The 17,460-nt window shown below is 39.4% G+C and overlaps 1 protein-coding gene across 4 annotated transcripts in view; it reads right to left on the bottom strand.

The window, feature by feature from the left end:
- The window catches only part of LOC145669542 (uncharacterized), a 505,866-nt gene extending 493,623 nt beyond the window's left edge, over nucleotides 1–12,243 (bottom strand). For 2 of the 4 annotated variants that reach the window (XM_081737727.1, XM_081737728.1), the window contains exons 1-2: nucleotides 11,864–12,243; nucleotides 7,372–7,574 (exon numbers count right to left, since the gene is read on the bottom strand). In XM_081737727.1, the coding sequence (XP_081593853.1) occupies nucleotides 7,372–7,574; nucleotides 11,864–11,867 (207 nt within the window). In that variant the 5' untranslated portion in view covers nucleotides 11,868–12,243. The remainder of the gene's footprint in view (nucleotides 1–7,371; nucleotides 7,575–11,863) is intronic. The other 2 variants (XM_081737730.1, XM_081737731.1) reach the window with 1 other exon arrangement.
- Nucleotides 12,244–17,460: the final 5,217 nt, after the last annotated feature.

Genomic DNA, 17,460 nt, shown 5'->3' with positions numbered 1-17,460 from the left:
TAAATATGTTTGATGAGGGGGGGTAAAATTAATCGAAAAGAAGATTTTTTTCATGGAAGAACACCTACGGATAGACAATTGGGGGGGTGCGTCATTGACATAAGGGGGGGTGGGCACCACTGCATATAAGAAATTGTGGTTGCCTTTTTCGGGACAAATAACCGCCAGAACAAAACTGAGTTACGTTAATTATCTTGTTTTTCTCCACTCTTACACCCTATAGTAAATTTGAATTGATAATCTCATTTTATGGTAGTTTATCTAAGATGGCTTCTTATTTACTTTTCCTGGACAGGATTTTTTTTTTCTAACTCCATCCTAGTTTTGCGTTTTGATCAGACACCTTTATGTATTGTGAGTAAATCTGTATTTGAGGGGATCTTAAGTAAGTAGGTGTGTTTTCTATTAATTTCTTAATTCTGTTTATATGGATTTTATTATATTTTGATTAGTGTAGTAGACGTAATATAGAAGAAGACAATATTAAATGTTTGGCTTTAATTTTGTTGATATTTCACGCAATTATAAAGGAGATATTTACACTTGTTATAGTAGTAACAATTTTTCAAAATGTAGTTATTATAGAACAAATAACTTTTATATACTTGTTACGAGGGGGGTGATCATAAAGTAAAGCTTGCACGAAACGTACAGATGGTGATCAGAAAAATGGAAACACCTGTAGTTGGCAACACGTCAGATTTATGGGTTGGCAGTGGTGTGGCGCCCGCAGCGCCTGACCGCTGGTGGTGGTGTGTTAGATCGGTCTCCATACTACGTCAAGCGCAGTGGAACAGCAGTGTCCAGTGGCTGCAGCAGACGGAGGTAGTGTAAAATGGGAGACCTCTCAGATTTTCAAAGAGGGCAAATTGTTGGTGCGCGGTTATGTGGAGTGAGTGTGACGGCAGTGGCTACTGCGTTAGGTGTGTCGCGTGGGACAGTGTCGAAGGTGATGACGGCCTACACAACACACGGGAAAACCACATCGGGGAAGCGGAACAGTGGGCGGAAGAAAATCAAGAGTGACAGGTCACGCCGGGTATTAAAGCGCATTGTCACGCGGAACCGTCGTGCCACTGCGGAGCAAGTGACGGAGGAACTCAATCAGCACCTCCCCCACCCTGTTTCGACAATCACAGTCCGCCGCGAATTACATGACATAAACTTACGGGGTCGTGTTGCACGGGCCAAACCGCTCATTAGGGACCATAACGCTTTCGCACGCCGCAAATGGTGCCGCGACCATGCAACTTGGACCGTTGAGGACTGGAAACGTGTGATATGGTCGGAAGAGTCATCCTTCACCCTATTCCCAACCACGGGCCATGTTTATGTGTGGAGAACGCCCAAAGAAGCTTATGATCTGCAGTGTCTCCGTCCAACTGTGAAACATGGCGACGGCTCGGTGATGCGTGGGCCGCTATATCATGATTGTCATTGCGTCATGTGGTCACACTTAGCGGACGAATCACTGCCAACGATTATGTCGCAATTTTAGGAGACCACTTGCATCCTATGGTCCGGATGTTGTTCCCGGACAATGACGCCATCTTCAAGGATGATAATGCACCCATTCACACAGCTGGCGTTGTTGCAGCGTGGTTTGAGGAACATCGGGATCAAGTTCAACACCTCCCCTGGCCCGCCCAATCCCCAGATCTCAACATAATTGAACATCTGTGGTCCGTCTTGGAAACACGACTCCGGCGACGATTTCCACCTCCATCCTCTTTCACAGAACTGGCCGATGCCCTGCACGAGGAATGGTGTAAAATTCCACTTGCTACCATTCACGACCTCTATGCCTCCATCCCACTTCGCATCAAGGCTGTTCTGAAGGCGAAAGGTGGCCCGACACCTTATTAATCTGGTAAGTTGCAATTTCGTTCAGGTGTTTCCATTTTTCTGATCACCATCTGTATATAGGCCTATATTATTTTCATACAACCAATACAGCCGACAGAAAGTGCATACATTAGGTTATGTTTCACCACAGTATCCATATCGGTTAATGTACTTGCCATATCGTGGGATGAGTTTGAAGACTCGCTCCTGATAAAAAATCTGTCCTTGCGTGTTCAGCCCTGTTGTCACGAAGTGATTCATCTCCTCGTCTGAAGCGAAGCAACGGCCTCCTAGGTGCTCCTTCAAATGCAGGAACAGGTGAAAGTTGCTTGGAGCGAGGTCCGGGCTGTAGGGATGATGGTCGATAATGTTCCAGCGAAACTGCTCCGGTCTTCTGAGCTGTATGAGGGCGCGCGTTGCCGTGAAAGAAACTTTCGGCACCATTCTGCGACATACTGACGAGACTAGTGCTGTACGTGGTGGATGGCAGAAACTCAGCATAGTTACTAACCCCATGTATTAAAATTACTGCACACTCTTCATTCCTCTATAACAGACGAAACTCCAGAAATATCGGCCTTATAATCTTAGTTTCTAATTCTCCCGCGTATTCAGCTATCTGCGGATGCGAATCGAGATGTTGTGGGTGCGGATAGAGATGATGCGGATGCTGTTGTATCCGCGCATACCTGTATAACTATGATATTAAATAAATGCAGTCATTCCAAACGGTAGGAAAATATTTGCCTACGCACCCCCCCCCCAAAAAAAAAAAATTAAAGTCACTGAAACATCAAGGTGATACTTATTGTTTCCTTTGATTTTTGTGGCGTTGTACATTATGAATATGTCCCACATGATGAAAACATCAACGAAAAGTATTCTTTAGAAATCATGAGGCTGTTGAGGGACGCAGTGAGGAGGAAGAGACTGGAAACTTCAAAAAAACGGAAAATAGATGCTGCACTACGACAATACTCCTAGCCATTCAGCGCTCATTAGGGAGTTTTTGATGAAGAACAATAAGACCCCATCCACCCTACTCATGTGATTTAGCACCTCCAGAGTTCTTTCTATTCCCTAAACTGAAATTCACCTTGAAAGGTCATTGTTTCCAATCCACGGAAGAATTTTTTTTAAAAAAAAATCGTTACGAGATCTCCAGGCTACTCCAATAAAGGGCGTTCCAGTAGTAAAATACGCTCTGCGAACGATGCACAATTGACGGAACTTTTTTTAAAGGAGATAAATCTACGCAAATTTTACAAATATTACGTTCCATTATACTGTATTTAAAACATTCGTCTGGATAGACCTCGAATATATTCCATTTTCGGATTTATTCTCGAAGAAAAAAAAGTGCATCTTACACGCCGACACATATGTTCTTATTTAGAAACTCATAACTCCCCACCCCTAACCATGTCTTTATCTATGAGAAAATATTTGAAATAACAATGACTTTTCTATATTCACGACACGAGTATAAACCGTCTGGAATGCAACTACTAAATATAAGATTCGTTTTGACTACCTAACTCTACGGCCTATGGGATCCGAAAGTTCAATGCCACATTCACAAAAGCTCTCCATTGATTTCTAGATCCAGTTTCTACTTTGTATTCCTATTTCTACGAGATCCATCATAGTATTGTCTCCCATATGCATCTAGGTCTCCCGAATGGTCATTTTCCTATTGGGATTTCAGTTAAGATTTTGAAAACGTTCTTATTTTCTTCCGTACTGGCTACATAATCTACCCACCTATAAAAAATCTAATGACCCTAACAACGTTAAGTAAACCGTATAAATTATGCAGTTCCTCGTTATGAAGTTTCCGCCATTCCACATTCCCGTCCGTCTTTGGTTCGAATATTCGCCTTAGGATTTTATTTTCAAATACATTCAGTATATTATTTACTTGAGGGGTAATAACTAAAAACTCTGGAACTTGAATCATGTTTTTGTTTCGATGTTGATATTTTCTTGATATAGAATTTTCATTGAAAGAATTATCCATTTCTTTTTCTGTACTCTCTGTCAATTTAACACTAACCACACCTTTTCCACAAAACATACCTTGCACTAGTTGCAAACAGTAGTCCGAAATTACAGTATTCTACAAAACACCTTTCGGTACCTAGAACCTTCTTGTTACACTATTTATGATTAGCTTACAGGAGCTTTTTGACAATATTTTTAAGCATGTATGGGTATGGTCATATTAGCCCGTCACGTATGAAGGATGACGTCAGTCAGCGATCACACTGCCGGGGAATTGGGGAGGAAGAAAGGATTGGGGAAGGAAGGAAGGGGCCTGGAACCATTACGTATGGTACCATCCCGGCATTTGCCTGGTGTGAACGAGGAAAAGGAAAGAAAACCTTACTCAGGATGGCTAGCCTGTAAAAGCTTTCACACTTTTTCGATCGAGTGTTTGCATCGGGAATCGAACCCGTGACCGCTCACATGAAAGCCGAGAGCATTATACTACGCGGGTCCACAAGATTTTAACTCGATATCACACACCTGATCTCCTTACTAAGGAGTAAGACAGAACCAAGTTTTAAAGTATCCCTTGTGTAACGAACTTTATGTGACTGAAATATACATCTCACTCTGCATTAAGGTTGGTGTAGAGAGACAAGTTTTGCAAATAGATGTCACTACAGTCTTCGTATCTCTCTCATGTATTTTTTACCTTGCACGAAAATTTACGATTTCTCCTACAAATTTCAACCTAGAGACTTCAAATTTTTAGAGAAGGAACTTCATACCTTATCAAAGACAACAGTCCGTGCTGATTTTTTTTATTTAGAATTTCCTTCATTGTTGAAACAGTTATATTGTTAACGGTTTGGATATCCATTTCAACAATGAAGGAAATTCTAAATAAAAAATCGGCACGGACTGGTGCCTTCGATAGGTTACGAAGTTCCTTCTCTAAAAATTTGAAGTCTCAAGGTTGAAATTTGTAAGAGAAATCGTGAATTTTCGTGAAAGGTAAAAAATACATGAGGGAGATACGAAGACTGTAGTGACATCTATCGGCAAAACTTGTCCCTTTAAACCAACCTTAAGGCAGTCAGTAATCGTCTGAAGGCTCTACTGCCGAAATGTCTCAAAGCCATTTTTCAACCTACAGTAACATATGAGAAAAGAGTATTTCATATGATGACTCCAGGCTGTCACCACTGTGGGTTGATGCCAAAGAACTGCCTACGAAGATGCCATATCTCCCTCTATGTGAAGTGTCGTCCGCTACAGTTTCCTACTACATTTAATCCACCATCACAATACAGTCATACTATAATGAATCATGAGCCGGAAACATCATTAGTGAACAGAAAAGGACCTATCGTACTTCACGATAAGTTCATCTGAATGTCTACGATCACAGCCACAAAGCTCAATCAATTAGAAATGAGACTCTCCTTTATTCCCCGTATAGCCCTGATCTAAACTATAAGGATTGATCAAGTGAAAAGGAGACTTCGACTACAGCAGCGTTGTATCTAATCAAAGCGGAGAAATATATTTGTCGATAGATGGCGTGGTGTGAGCACGTTGCACCTCAAAATCTCCGACACTGCATGTTACATAATACAATATTGCAAGGAAGCTGTTGGCTTGCGAAATAAAAATTCATATTGGAATGCAACGTAAGTGGAGAAAAATGTAAATACTATCTAGCTTTCGGCTCTCCCTCAGAACCTTGCTCATCATGCTTGAAATACGAGGTAATAGTAATAATTACAATAATAACATGGAAAAAAAAAAACAAGGAATAAAGAGGAACAAACTTACCGGAGCACGGAGCAAGCAGTGCAAAACACCTCTGATAATTAATGTTGGCACATTCCATTACACAAAACAATTTAGTGCAGCTCTGTCTCGGTGAGTTTAGTTGAATTGTAATGTAATATTAAAAATATATATACTAAACTTTTTTAGAGTATGTAAAAATAAAGCAACAGGCTTGGATGATAGGAAAATAAACAAACTCACTTTCAAGGAAGTGAAAGACAGGATATGAAAGTGAAAACGTCAAAAATATAGAAATAAAATTATATAAACATATACGTGAAAGGACGAAACTAGTAAATATATAAACTGACAAAAATGTAAACAAAGTCATACGGGATCAAGACTAGCTCGAGTTCTTTATTTCAAGAAACACGGAGTTGTCATTATGGTTAACATGGTACTAATTTCCTCATGTCTTGCACTGTAACTTAAACCTTTATTTATCAGTTATGTGGAACGGGTATTACACAAGAAGTTCATGATGCATAGTGGTCTCCTCCTTGATAGGCTTAAATTATTCCATTTCTAAATTCAATTTTGTATCTTATGTTATTTCAATGTAAGCATTTGCAATTACAAGTGTAAATAGGAGGATTTCAATAACTACCGAGATTCCAATAACCTGCTGAATTTAGTATATCTATTTTGGTATCTTCTGAATAATTTCTCTCTCCAGGAACAGTACTTATATGTAAGGAAAATATTCCTTGAAACAAAACATCTAATTAAGCATCAACATCTTCTCTATATTTTAATAACATTGTCTATTATAATTTAAGTTGCGATACATAACACTCTATTCTAACATTACGAAACACGGTTCCCCGGCTGCAGTTTCGCGTCCGTTTCAGCATCGAGACTACTTAGACTGCATCGAGATAGCAGACCAACGGCTTAACGGGATCCAACTAGTATTATCTCCTACCGGCAAGACCTAGGTCTCTCGCGCTCTTGACATGTTTTAGGAACAGTCAGTGGTACTCATTAGATTGTGTTAGTACATCATCCGTCCCTCACTCCGCACGATAGCTTTTTTGAACTGAAGCGGATGTTCAAGTTTTCTTTTTAATATAGATTTAGAGCGATTATTTCGACCGACTTCGTTAGTGGAGTCAACCCGTTGAGGGTCTTCAGTACAGCGAAATTAAACTACTGCTAATTTTAGAGTTTTTCTGTAATATCTTCACAACAAATAAAAATATTCGAAAAGCAGAAACGTAGTGAACTAGACAATACGGTTTTGCATGTGATAACTTTACCACAATTCACCTATCTGTCTTTTTGTATGCCGCTATTTACAGAACCCGCAAAAAATGCTAAATTTATGTACAGTTCCAAATCGAAAGCAAATAGATGAGGTATCACATGCAAAATCGTATTGTCCACTTCACTCCGTTTCTTCTTTTCGAATATTTTTATTTGTTCTGAAGATATTACAGAAAAAGTCTAAAATTAGCAGTAGTTTAATTTCGATGTAGTTAATACCCTTAACATCTTAATGGGTAACAATGACTTTAGTGGTGGCTGTACATATCCCATACATGTATGTTTCGCATGATTCTCTTTACTCTCGTTAGCCACGTTTATTACCTCTATTCTTAACCATTGAGACCCAGGCTGAAAGTATGAAAGAGCAGAAAGATGGGTTGGGAAAGGAACATACTGGAATTAAAAACAAGATGAAGAGAACAGTAAATATGAACATAGGTATTATCTTACCTCTAAATGTTTCTTCGAAAGATCCTTATAGTTCTTCAAACTCTCAGTTGTCTGAAGAAGATCCGACACAAGTCTCTCTACTAACGGTAAGGAATCAATTACTAAAGGCTGACGATAACCTAATTCATCCAACTGGCGTCGAAGAGCCATAAAGCGTTTTTCCACAGAAGTAACATCTCCCACTTCTACCATTCCCATTGTATCTGAAACAAGAAAAAACATTATTACTAATCATTCTCTTTCTCTTTTCAATATACCCAGAGCCTGTCTATCTCATCTATGCCCTCGAAAAGTATGCGAACTACACTTCGGCCCCACTCCCGCCACCCTCTGACGGAGGAAATCCCCCCTTTGCTTACGGAAAAGAAGTGAATGACCTCATCTGTGTCGCCAATTTGTCATTCAATCGTTTGGTCTTGACGAGTGAAGATCGTAGGCTACTTAGAATGGCTAACAAGATAGAGGACAGCGAAGTCCGTGAAATAATTCATTTTGGCAACGCTTCCGCATCTAACAATTGAAAGATCTTGGCCGCAACAACTTCTCCCTCCTCTTTTGAGGGAGGTACGGGAAAGCACACATCGACTGCAGAGCCAGAAGGGGCACAGATCAAATAGAAAGACTTTAACATAAAAAGCAAAATTTAAAACTGGAAACAGCACTCCAAACTATGCAAGTACTATGAACTAATATCGAAAGCATTACTCATGTTAATAGCTTAGAATAGATGATAATCATACGTAATTATGCTGTAAGATAATGCCTTCTATTTGTTTTCTAGGATGTAAGCAAATATTTGATTGCGAGTATCACTGCACTGCATTAATTACATCTTCTAAACTGGTCACCACTGGGTCGAAAAGCTATACCATGAAACATAGCGGAGCGTCGGTGTAGCAGAAACAACATGTGGCGATCGACATTCTCAAAGCAGAAGGTATGTTTCCTATTGAAATGCATCAAGAATTAGCATTGTTTATGGGGAGGACTGCATATATATCAATACGATAAGACGTTGGGCTGTTCGTCCTGGTTCAAAAAACGAAAAAACCCACCGAAGTGAACCTCGCCTTGGTTAACAATAAACGAAATGAAAGACGATGTACTGCAACGAATGAACTACACTCATGTCCAAAATGATTGTCTCATTTCTATAACTGTCTTCTTGTAAGACTATAATTTGATAATGATTTTGCAGGGTAATTTTAATACTGATACTATATGTATACTCAGGAAATGTATATTTGTGGTAAATTTCATAGGAAAAGAATTATAAATACGAAAATTAGAATGAGCAAAACAAAATGTTGCTAAATGGACAAGAAAGTTTTATTTTCGTTCTATTGTTCTTATTTACTGCTCTTTTGACATGAAAATTTCCACATACATGTCTTTGCCGGTTATACAGATACTAACATTATAAGAAATACCGGGCGAATTCATTATCAAATTATATTCCTACAACAACATATTTATAGACATGCGACAATAATTTTGGACATGAGTGTACATCGCAATCATGTTCAACTGATTCGACAGAACAAGTGTAACACACTCGCAGAATCTGCTATGAAGTCACAATAGCGAGTGTAGGCTATAAATACCTACGGATCTAGGTTTGCCGTGGTGAATAGGTGCCGCGAAAGCTGCCTCTTGACAAAAAATAGAGCAGAAAACGCACTATGTGATCAGTTATGAACGTGAAGGTGATAATTTCACGCCATTAATTCACGTGTGACTATATAGTTAGCATATACGCCTTTGGCGAGGGGAAACCTAGGTTCGATTTCCAGTCGAAGCTCATGCAATTTGAACTCCACGTTAACCTACAGCTTCACGTCTCAAATAGCCTTGATTCTGAATGGGACGCCAAGTATAAAATCAACCGTTGTATTGGTCATATCACACTAAGGCTATTATATTTGTTGGGAATATTTACATGTCAACATTGTCTGTGTACTCACTTTTTGGAAAGGGCGAAAATATCTTTTCTTACAAATAAAAAAAATGGAAATCCGTCTTACTGTGTTTCTCCTCAGGTGATGCCCTTACGCAGTGGCAAAAGTACCGCGTATTATGAATGTCTGATCCATTCGAAACATAATAATTAAAAAAAAAAAAAAGTTTACCAAACAATAATGCATATAATCAAAACAAGAGAAGGAAATTGCGTGAAAAATACAATTTAAATCTACTAGAAAATTAGTAATGGGCCTATTTGGCCAATCCCGTCCTTCTAGTGTTACCTGATAATTTGTTTTTCAATTTTCTGTCATTTTAATTTCATTTTTATCAACTATTAGTTTTGGATTTAAAATAGTAACTTTTCATAATAATCAATTAATTTTCCAAACGTCTTTAGCTTTATCTATTAAATTATACATTAACGTCAACAAATCGAGACAATTAACATTGCTTAGTACTAAAAATTGTCATTATTTTTATTTTAGTTGATTATTTTTTTAAAAAATTATTTTAAATGTAACTGCTTCTTTTTTTCGAGATTAATCTTTAACTGAATTAATTATTTTTTCATAGCCTAATATTTAATTTCAGTCTGTTAAAGTTATTAATTCTTTCAACTGAGTATAATTGGTGTATAAGAGTCTATATAATATTGGGTGCTCGTTTAATTTTGGCACACCACTTTTTGAAAGATTTAGAGATAATATTCAATACTTTACATGAAAAGACGAGCGACAGAATTAAACACAAAGTAACACACCTGTATTTTAGGTGTACAAGTGTAAGGTTACTAGTGTAAAATCATTGCAAGTGTTTTACGACGGGAAAAATGAGTGCTGCATATGAAAGATACTATTTTCCTCCGGCGGTATATTCCTCCAGTGTACAGGAAGCTGCATACAAGTAGCACGCTCGTAGTACGATAAAATGAGAAGTGTCATTGCAACTTGTATCATTGCCAAAACCTGTTATCACTACCCCCGCAATCCGCGTATACTCACCTTCGCTGAGGCGCCTGCTCCCTTTGGAAGGACCCTCTCCCTATCCCTTAATTACCCAAGCTTTGCCTTCCCCTGATTCAATTAGATGACATTCGTGCTTTCTAGTGGAAACCCAGCACAGGTTGGTTTGTGTTTTTTGCTCTGCAGTTTTTATGCCATACATTCGGACGCTGTATATATATGCAAATGGTAAAGGAATTGTAATTTTCTAACAATTACCTCTGATGACCCCTTGAATTTCATCCATGCCAAGTGAAATACTTTCTTGTCGTCCAGCGCAAATCTTTTAGGGGATAAGAAGAGGGAAATTAGTGAAAGAATTATATTTTTCCAACAATTATTTCGAGTGGTGCGCCAAAAGTAAACTTGCACGGTGACAAACATACACTTTGTACTACGGTTTTGCTGCTGGTGCAGATTTGGCGCACTACATCTTGAAAGAACTGAAGGTGAAATTTAATACTTTGTATGAAATAATATATTCATAAGGAACATATTTCTGCAAGCGACAAACTTTTATACAAACTAATACAACTGTATTTCAGGTTTACAAGTACAGGGTTACTACGGCTATTACAAGTGCTATTATTACGGGTGCTATTATTACGGGTTATTACAAGTGCTATACGGTGGATAAAATAAGTGAGTGCATATGAAAGATGACTCAATTAGATGTTATTTTTCTCTGGCGATGTATTTCTGCACAGCATACAGAAGCTCTATTTTATGTTTACAAGTGGAACGTTGCTAGTGTAAAGCCATGACAAGTCCTATTGAAACTCGCATGTGACAAAACCCACTTCTTTCTCACTGTCCTCGCTTACGCGTGTAACCACAATCGTTGACGCGCCTGCTCCCTCTGGACGCAACCCCGCGCGGGACCACCAGCTTCGCCCTACACTGACTCGGTTAGATAGCATTCGTGCTTTTTAGTGGCTACCTAGCACAGGTTGGTTTGTGCTTCTGCACTGTAGTTCTTATTTTGTACATCCGGAAACCGTATTTATACGCAAATCGAAAAAGTATTGTAATTTTTCAATAATTATCTCTGGTAGTCACTTGAATTTTATCTATGCCAAGTGAAATATTTTCCTGTCGCAAAGCGCAAATCTTTTAGGACATAATAAGAAGTAAATTAGTGAAAGAATTAGAATCTTTCAACAATTATTTCTAGTGGTGCGCCAAAACTACACCTGCACAACGGTTTTTAACATTATTAGGGATGTCACAGTCTTTGCGTAAATTTTCTAAATCTGTGTGTCCTTAAAATGGGATTGCACTGCACTGCACCCAAATAATCTCTTACAAGCTTCCCAGGACATCAAAAAAAAAAAAAAAATCTAATGCCCAACGGAGACGGTGGTAATGATCATGAAGGCAGAATGAAAAGTGTGTGGGGCGGGGGAAGTATTTGTCATAAAGAAAATACGATGTAAGCACTGCCAACACTAAATAGATTAGTTTACTCTATGGAATTACGTGTGTTACATTAGAATTGATCCAATCATTTATTTATTCTCACTTACCCATTGTCGTTCTCCCAAGATTTACTGAACCAGCTGCAAAGTATTTTAACAAGAAAGAATATAACGTAGAAGAAAACGGTTCATAAGGCACATATTAAAGCACTGATAATTAACAGTCCATCACATAATATGAAGTCTTTAGCTGTCAAACACCAATCTGTTTCATTTAACATCATTTTGTATTTACTTGTCGGCTGTTACACATAAAAACAACACATACAACATATAAATAAGATATTGATTACACGAATTTGGTGTGGACAAAATAAAATACTTGTAAAAAACTATTTAAAAATTGGACTTCTAACACTTCTGCGTATGTAAACAACTTTAAATCACAACGCCGCCATCGCAGGTGTTTTGAAAAAATACGACTAACGATATTCATTATTCAAGTTGTACAATGTTGCCAGTTAAATTTATTGTAATGAAAATATTGTTCAACTAACTAATCTGAAGATGTTTGCATCAACGCAAGGCAATTGACATTATAACCAGGAGTAAAAGTGCAGGGGAACGCGGGGGAACTTCGTCCTCCCGCTTCCAGAATATATCTGTAGTGTCCTCCCACTTTCTAAAAAATTACAATGGACAAAGATAGGCACAGGGGACGGCGTGACATCATGCGACCCCTACCTTTCCAGATCCACTTTTACCCCTGATTATAGCTTGCAATAATCGATATAGATAGTATTTACAACTTCTACTGTATTTTTTACGTTGCGTCACATTGCGATGAACCAATTTTGCGAAGACCTATATGGAGTATGGGTCCTAAAGTAATCGGTAGAATTCAGTGTTGGCGGGGCCGCGGTGGCTCAGTGGTAAAGTGTTCACCTCTGGTGCTTTGGGTCCTGGGTTCGATCCCAGCCCCCGCCAAGTGAACCTTGTGGTGGACAAACACCGTGTGCGTGGGTTTCCTCGTGGTTCCCCGTTTCCTCCCACTTTCTTCTTTCCACCATTTCATTCATTTCTAATCATCACCGTTTCCTTTAGCCTAACCGGCATAATCGTGGGACGTAAAACTCAAGATTTCATTTTCAATTCTGTGTTGCTAAGGAGACAGGAGGGAAACTCAAAGGGAAGTGATTTGAGTTGATTTTGGGTTTAACGTCCCCTTCAGCAGCGAAGCTACATGAGACGGAAGCTACTGATTAACGTGGAATCCGAACCACATGAGCTCCCGCCGGGAATCGAACCCTGGTCTCCCACGCCATAGGCGCGTACGCTAACCGCTTATCCACGAAAGAGGTCGGATACTCAAAGGGAAAGAGAAGATTTATCTTACATATAAAATTAATGTTTGTTTGTCCGGTATACATATTTCTGAGAAACTTCTAACAAACTTCATCAAAGAGACCGTAGGCTATTTCAATTGCTGATGCGTATCCTAAGTGTGAGAAGAGGGGACTCAAAAGTTAAGAGGTGGTTTAAGATTTATGCCAAAAATAGAGTATTTCTCGAACTTCTCATGTCAGGAAGATGAAACTCAGTTTGCAAACTCATTTTTAAAAACTAGTGTACAGTACACACACTACGATTTACAATCTGAAAAAAAAAATCTGAGTGGGTAAAACACCCCTAGCACCGAAGGGAGCGGGAAGTGTGTAACGTAAAAACAATCGAGAACAACTAAAAATTGTGCCGAATCCATAATTTTCTGGATCGCTGAGGTGAATAAACACTTACGATGTCGTTCAAGAAGTTCAGTTCTCTTGCACGGAGATGAAGAGTGAAAAACAAAATGTTCAAAATGATCTGAATTAGTGCCGAATCCATAATCTTCGGAGTCGCTAAGCTATTTGGTGACAGTCTCGATGATATCTAAGTCCAAGTTTAGCAAATATCGTCCATATAAGCTAGTCCGGGAATTGATAGGGTCAGCGTCCCGTCGTTATTTATATCAGTTGTTGTGAACGTGGGCGTTCTCTTCCCCCGAGAGGGTGCTGGAAGAAAGAGCTAGATTATTTAGTGGACAATTATAGAAGGATGTAAGGGAAAACCTGACTAATGTAGGAAATTACAGAAATAAGTTTCCTTTCATTTTATATATACTCGTATATACGAGATATGTTGAAAAAGTATCGACATTTATTTTTCCCGCCTAAACGAATGCAGCGTGTCAGACTTTCTTCAATGCAGATGTAGAGGGAACACTCGTGCACAGTCGCGAATCCTTTCCCGTCCCCGGCCCCAGAAAGTGTAAGTCACTGTCAGTGAGTCGTAGAATTTGTTTTTTGTGAAATGGCAGGAAAACTTGAGCAGTGATATTGCATCATATTTTACCAAAATCTTGACAATACCCAAACGGAAACCATTCAGTAGGATCAGGGGCGGATCCAGGACCGACTTCTGGGGGGGGGGAGGAAGTGAGTTGTCATACTGCTACTTTTAAGGGCTCCGAACTTTGGGATGGGTTTTATTTATATATATAAAATAAGAAAGTTTCCTCTTCTGGAGGGGTCGATCGCCCCCTGGTTATCCCCGAGTAGGATTGGTACATTCAATTTTGAACGAGAATTTGGGCATGAGGAGAGTGTTCAAGAAATTTGATTCAGGCTTTCATCGCCAAACTTAACATTCCTGTGCGTTGTCAGGCTCCCTATTCATCCAATATGGCTCTGTGTGATATTTGGTTATTTCCCAAGCTGAAAATGCCACTAAAAGCGGCCAGATTTGAGTCAAAGGAAAGCATCATGTGGAATGCAACAGCACAGTTGCTCACCATTCCTAAAACTGCTTACCTTTCCAGAAGTGTTTCCAACAATGGCTTGAGCGCTGGGAGAAGTATGTGCTTTACTAAGGAGACTACTTTGAAGGGATTAGTGTTCCGCGTTTCCAAATCAATAAATGTATCTTTGCCAACCAAAGGTTCTATACTTTTTGAACACACCCCGTATATTTCTTCAAGCTGATTTTAAGAACTGAAGCCTTTTCCTGGATTTAACTTCTTCGTCCAAGGCTTACTTTCAGACTAGTGCTGTTGAATTTTTGAGACATTTGCGGTTTTCGGTTTTTGAGAAAACCGGTTTTCTGAAAACCGAAACCGCAAATGCGGTTTTCAAAACTGAAACCGCAAGAGCTCTTTTCGAAAGCGAAAGCCGCCCAAAACCGTGTTTGCGGTTTTATAAGGGATTGTCCTTTTCAAAGCAGAAACAATGTTTGCTGTTTTTAATTACACCTTTTAACAATTGTGAAAGCATCTATCGATCGAGACAAATATATTGATTTATATGTGTGTTTTAACTTTTTTTATTTGCTCCAAGACTATTATGGTAATATGTGCAGCACAGTGCGAAAGGAATAGTTCGATGGTTGTACAAGTCACAGCTAAATTAGGGTTGCCATATTTTAAAATCAGAAAAGTGAGGGGTTCTAAACCGTCAGTATTGATGTGAACTTCTGTGTTACAAATACTGACCTGCAATCCTTAGCTTTTTTTTTTTTTTTTTTTTTTTAGTTATTTCTTTGATGATACTTCCAATGTACTTTTAGGCTGCAGGGAAGCAAACTGGACCCCACCTGATTTTCATATATGTTGTAAATTAGACCACAAGGAACACGAATCTGAAGGAATTTTAACATTTCGAATGCCGGAACTCGAGATATTCAAACATAAATTGACCATGGAAGCAAACTGGACCCCACCTGGTTTTTTATATATTTTGTAAACTAGACCACAAGCAACACGTATCTGAAGGAATTTTGACATTCCGAATTTCGGAACTCGAGATATTCGAACATGAAGTGAACACTGAAGCAAACTAGACCCCAACTGATTTTTATATATTTTGTAAACTAAACCACGAGGAACAAGAATCTGAAGGAATTTTGACATTCTGAATTTTAGAACTCGAGATATTCGAACATAAAGTGACCAGGAAGCAAAAAGGACCCCATTTGATTTTTATATATTTTGTAAACTGGACCAAAATGAGCAATAATCTGAACGAATTTTGACATTCCGACTTCCCGAACTCGAGATACTAGAACTTATACAGTAGTTTTATGTAATATGTATAAAAGTAACGAAGAAAGTTCTGTCGCTTTTTGACCTATCACTTAGAGAATCGATATGTCACTTAAGACGTACCTGGAAGATCAAAAATAGTACCCGTCAGTATCAATGACCTTCTGCCAACGTTGGGAATGGGCATGGATTCCTTCGCGGTAGAACTTGGTTTGCCATGAAGCGAAGAAGGTATCAAGTGCATTTAGCACCTCTACTACGTAGTTGAACTGGAGTCCTCTGAAGTGAGTGTGTAAGGAAAGGAACAGGTGATAACCGGACGGTACAGTGTCCGGACAGTAGGACGGATGCAATAGTGTTTCCCATCCAAGGCGTAGGATGGTGTCTTGGCTCATTCTAGCTATGTGGGGCATAGCGTTGTCCCGTAACGTGGGAACCCCTTAGCAATTGAGAAGCGTTGACTCCAAGGTTTTGAGTTTTTCTTGAACACGGCTCAACTGCTGACAGTAGACAGTTGCATTGATGTTCTTCTCTGACCTTGTGGTAGCTGTTTCCGATGCACGATATCGTGAGCAGTCCACGAAACACACAGGAGGACTTTCTGCTGCATTGCTGATTTCAGCTGTTTTGGAACCGGTTCATGGGATTTTAACCAATGATGACGACGTCGTGGAGCTTCGTACAGGACCCACTTCTCATCACATGTCAACATCCTGTTGAGAAATGGCTCCTTCCTCAGACGAGACAGCAAAGAATCACAGGTGTCTGCACGCGTAGCCTTCTGGCCCGGAGACAAATCATCTGGGACACAAAGACCCAACTTGTAGTGCTTCCCAAATTGATGGAGGTGCTGGCGAATGGTTTCTCGACTAACATTGAATGTTAGCACCAGTTCCTCACATGTCTGTTCGGTTCAATTGCTACCTGAAGATCCTCATTTTGTACATGTGTTGGTCTTCCGGCACGTGTGGTGCGTCTTTCGTGAGTGTTTCGTCACCGTTCTTAAACTTGCTAAACCACCCTTGCACTGTCTGCGTAATCACGACATCCTCACGAAAGGCCTGAGGTATCTTCCGCCCCGCTGCAGTGGCGTTTGATCCAAGTTTGAACTCGTACCAACAGGAAAATTGCCAAAAGTGAATATTTTTAATTTTTTAGGGGTCTAAAGGGGGATGAAAAATTCCCATGCTATTTAAATGGACTTTTTCTTGGGATACAAAATCTTATCTTTTAGATAGTTGAAATAGGAAAAGAAAGAAACGATAGAATTGTGGGCTCAAGAGGTGCGAGGCCGTAGGCCGAGCAAAGACAGTGTGTGCGAAGGCGAAGCTCCTGGATGGGCAAATTCAGGAAATATGAAGAGCAAGTTCACGAAATTCACTGTTGATGCAAAGGCTAATTGATACGAAATGGGAGGCCGTAGGCCGAGCAAACTCGGGGTTCTGGGGGCGGGCCCCCAGCTAGCCAAATGCTAGTATATATATAGAAACGGTTGTTAAAAAATTTAGCACGAATCTAGAAAAATGTTTTGAACAAATTTTGCATTTTCGCTCGTAAAATCCAAATCTGGAGCATACAGTAGGCAGTCTCCGTTTAGTTTTCAAAGTTGCCCCCATCCAAGTACCAG

This window comes from Thermobia domestica, chromosome 14 (assembly GCF_964235325.1).
Source record: "Thermobia domestica chromosome 14, izTheDome1.hap1.1, whole genome shotgun sequence".
Taxonomy (NCBI): domain Eukaryota; kingdom Metazoa; phylum Arthropoda; class Insecta; order Zygentoma; family Lepismatidae; genus Thermobia; species Thermobia domestica.
The sequence above is the reverse complement of the archived record's forward strand: the minus strand, read 5'-3'. Positions and strand labels throughout refer to the sequence as shown.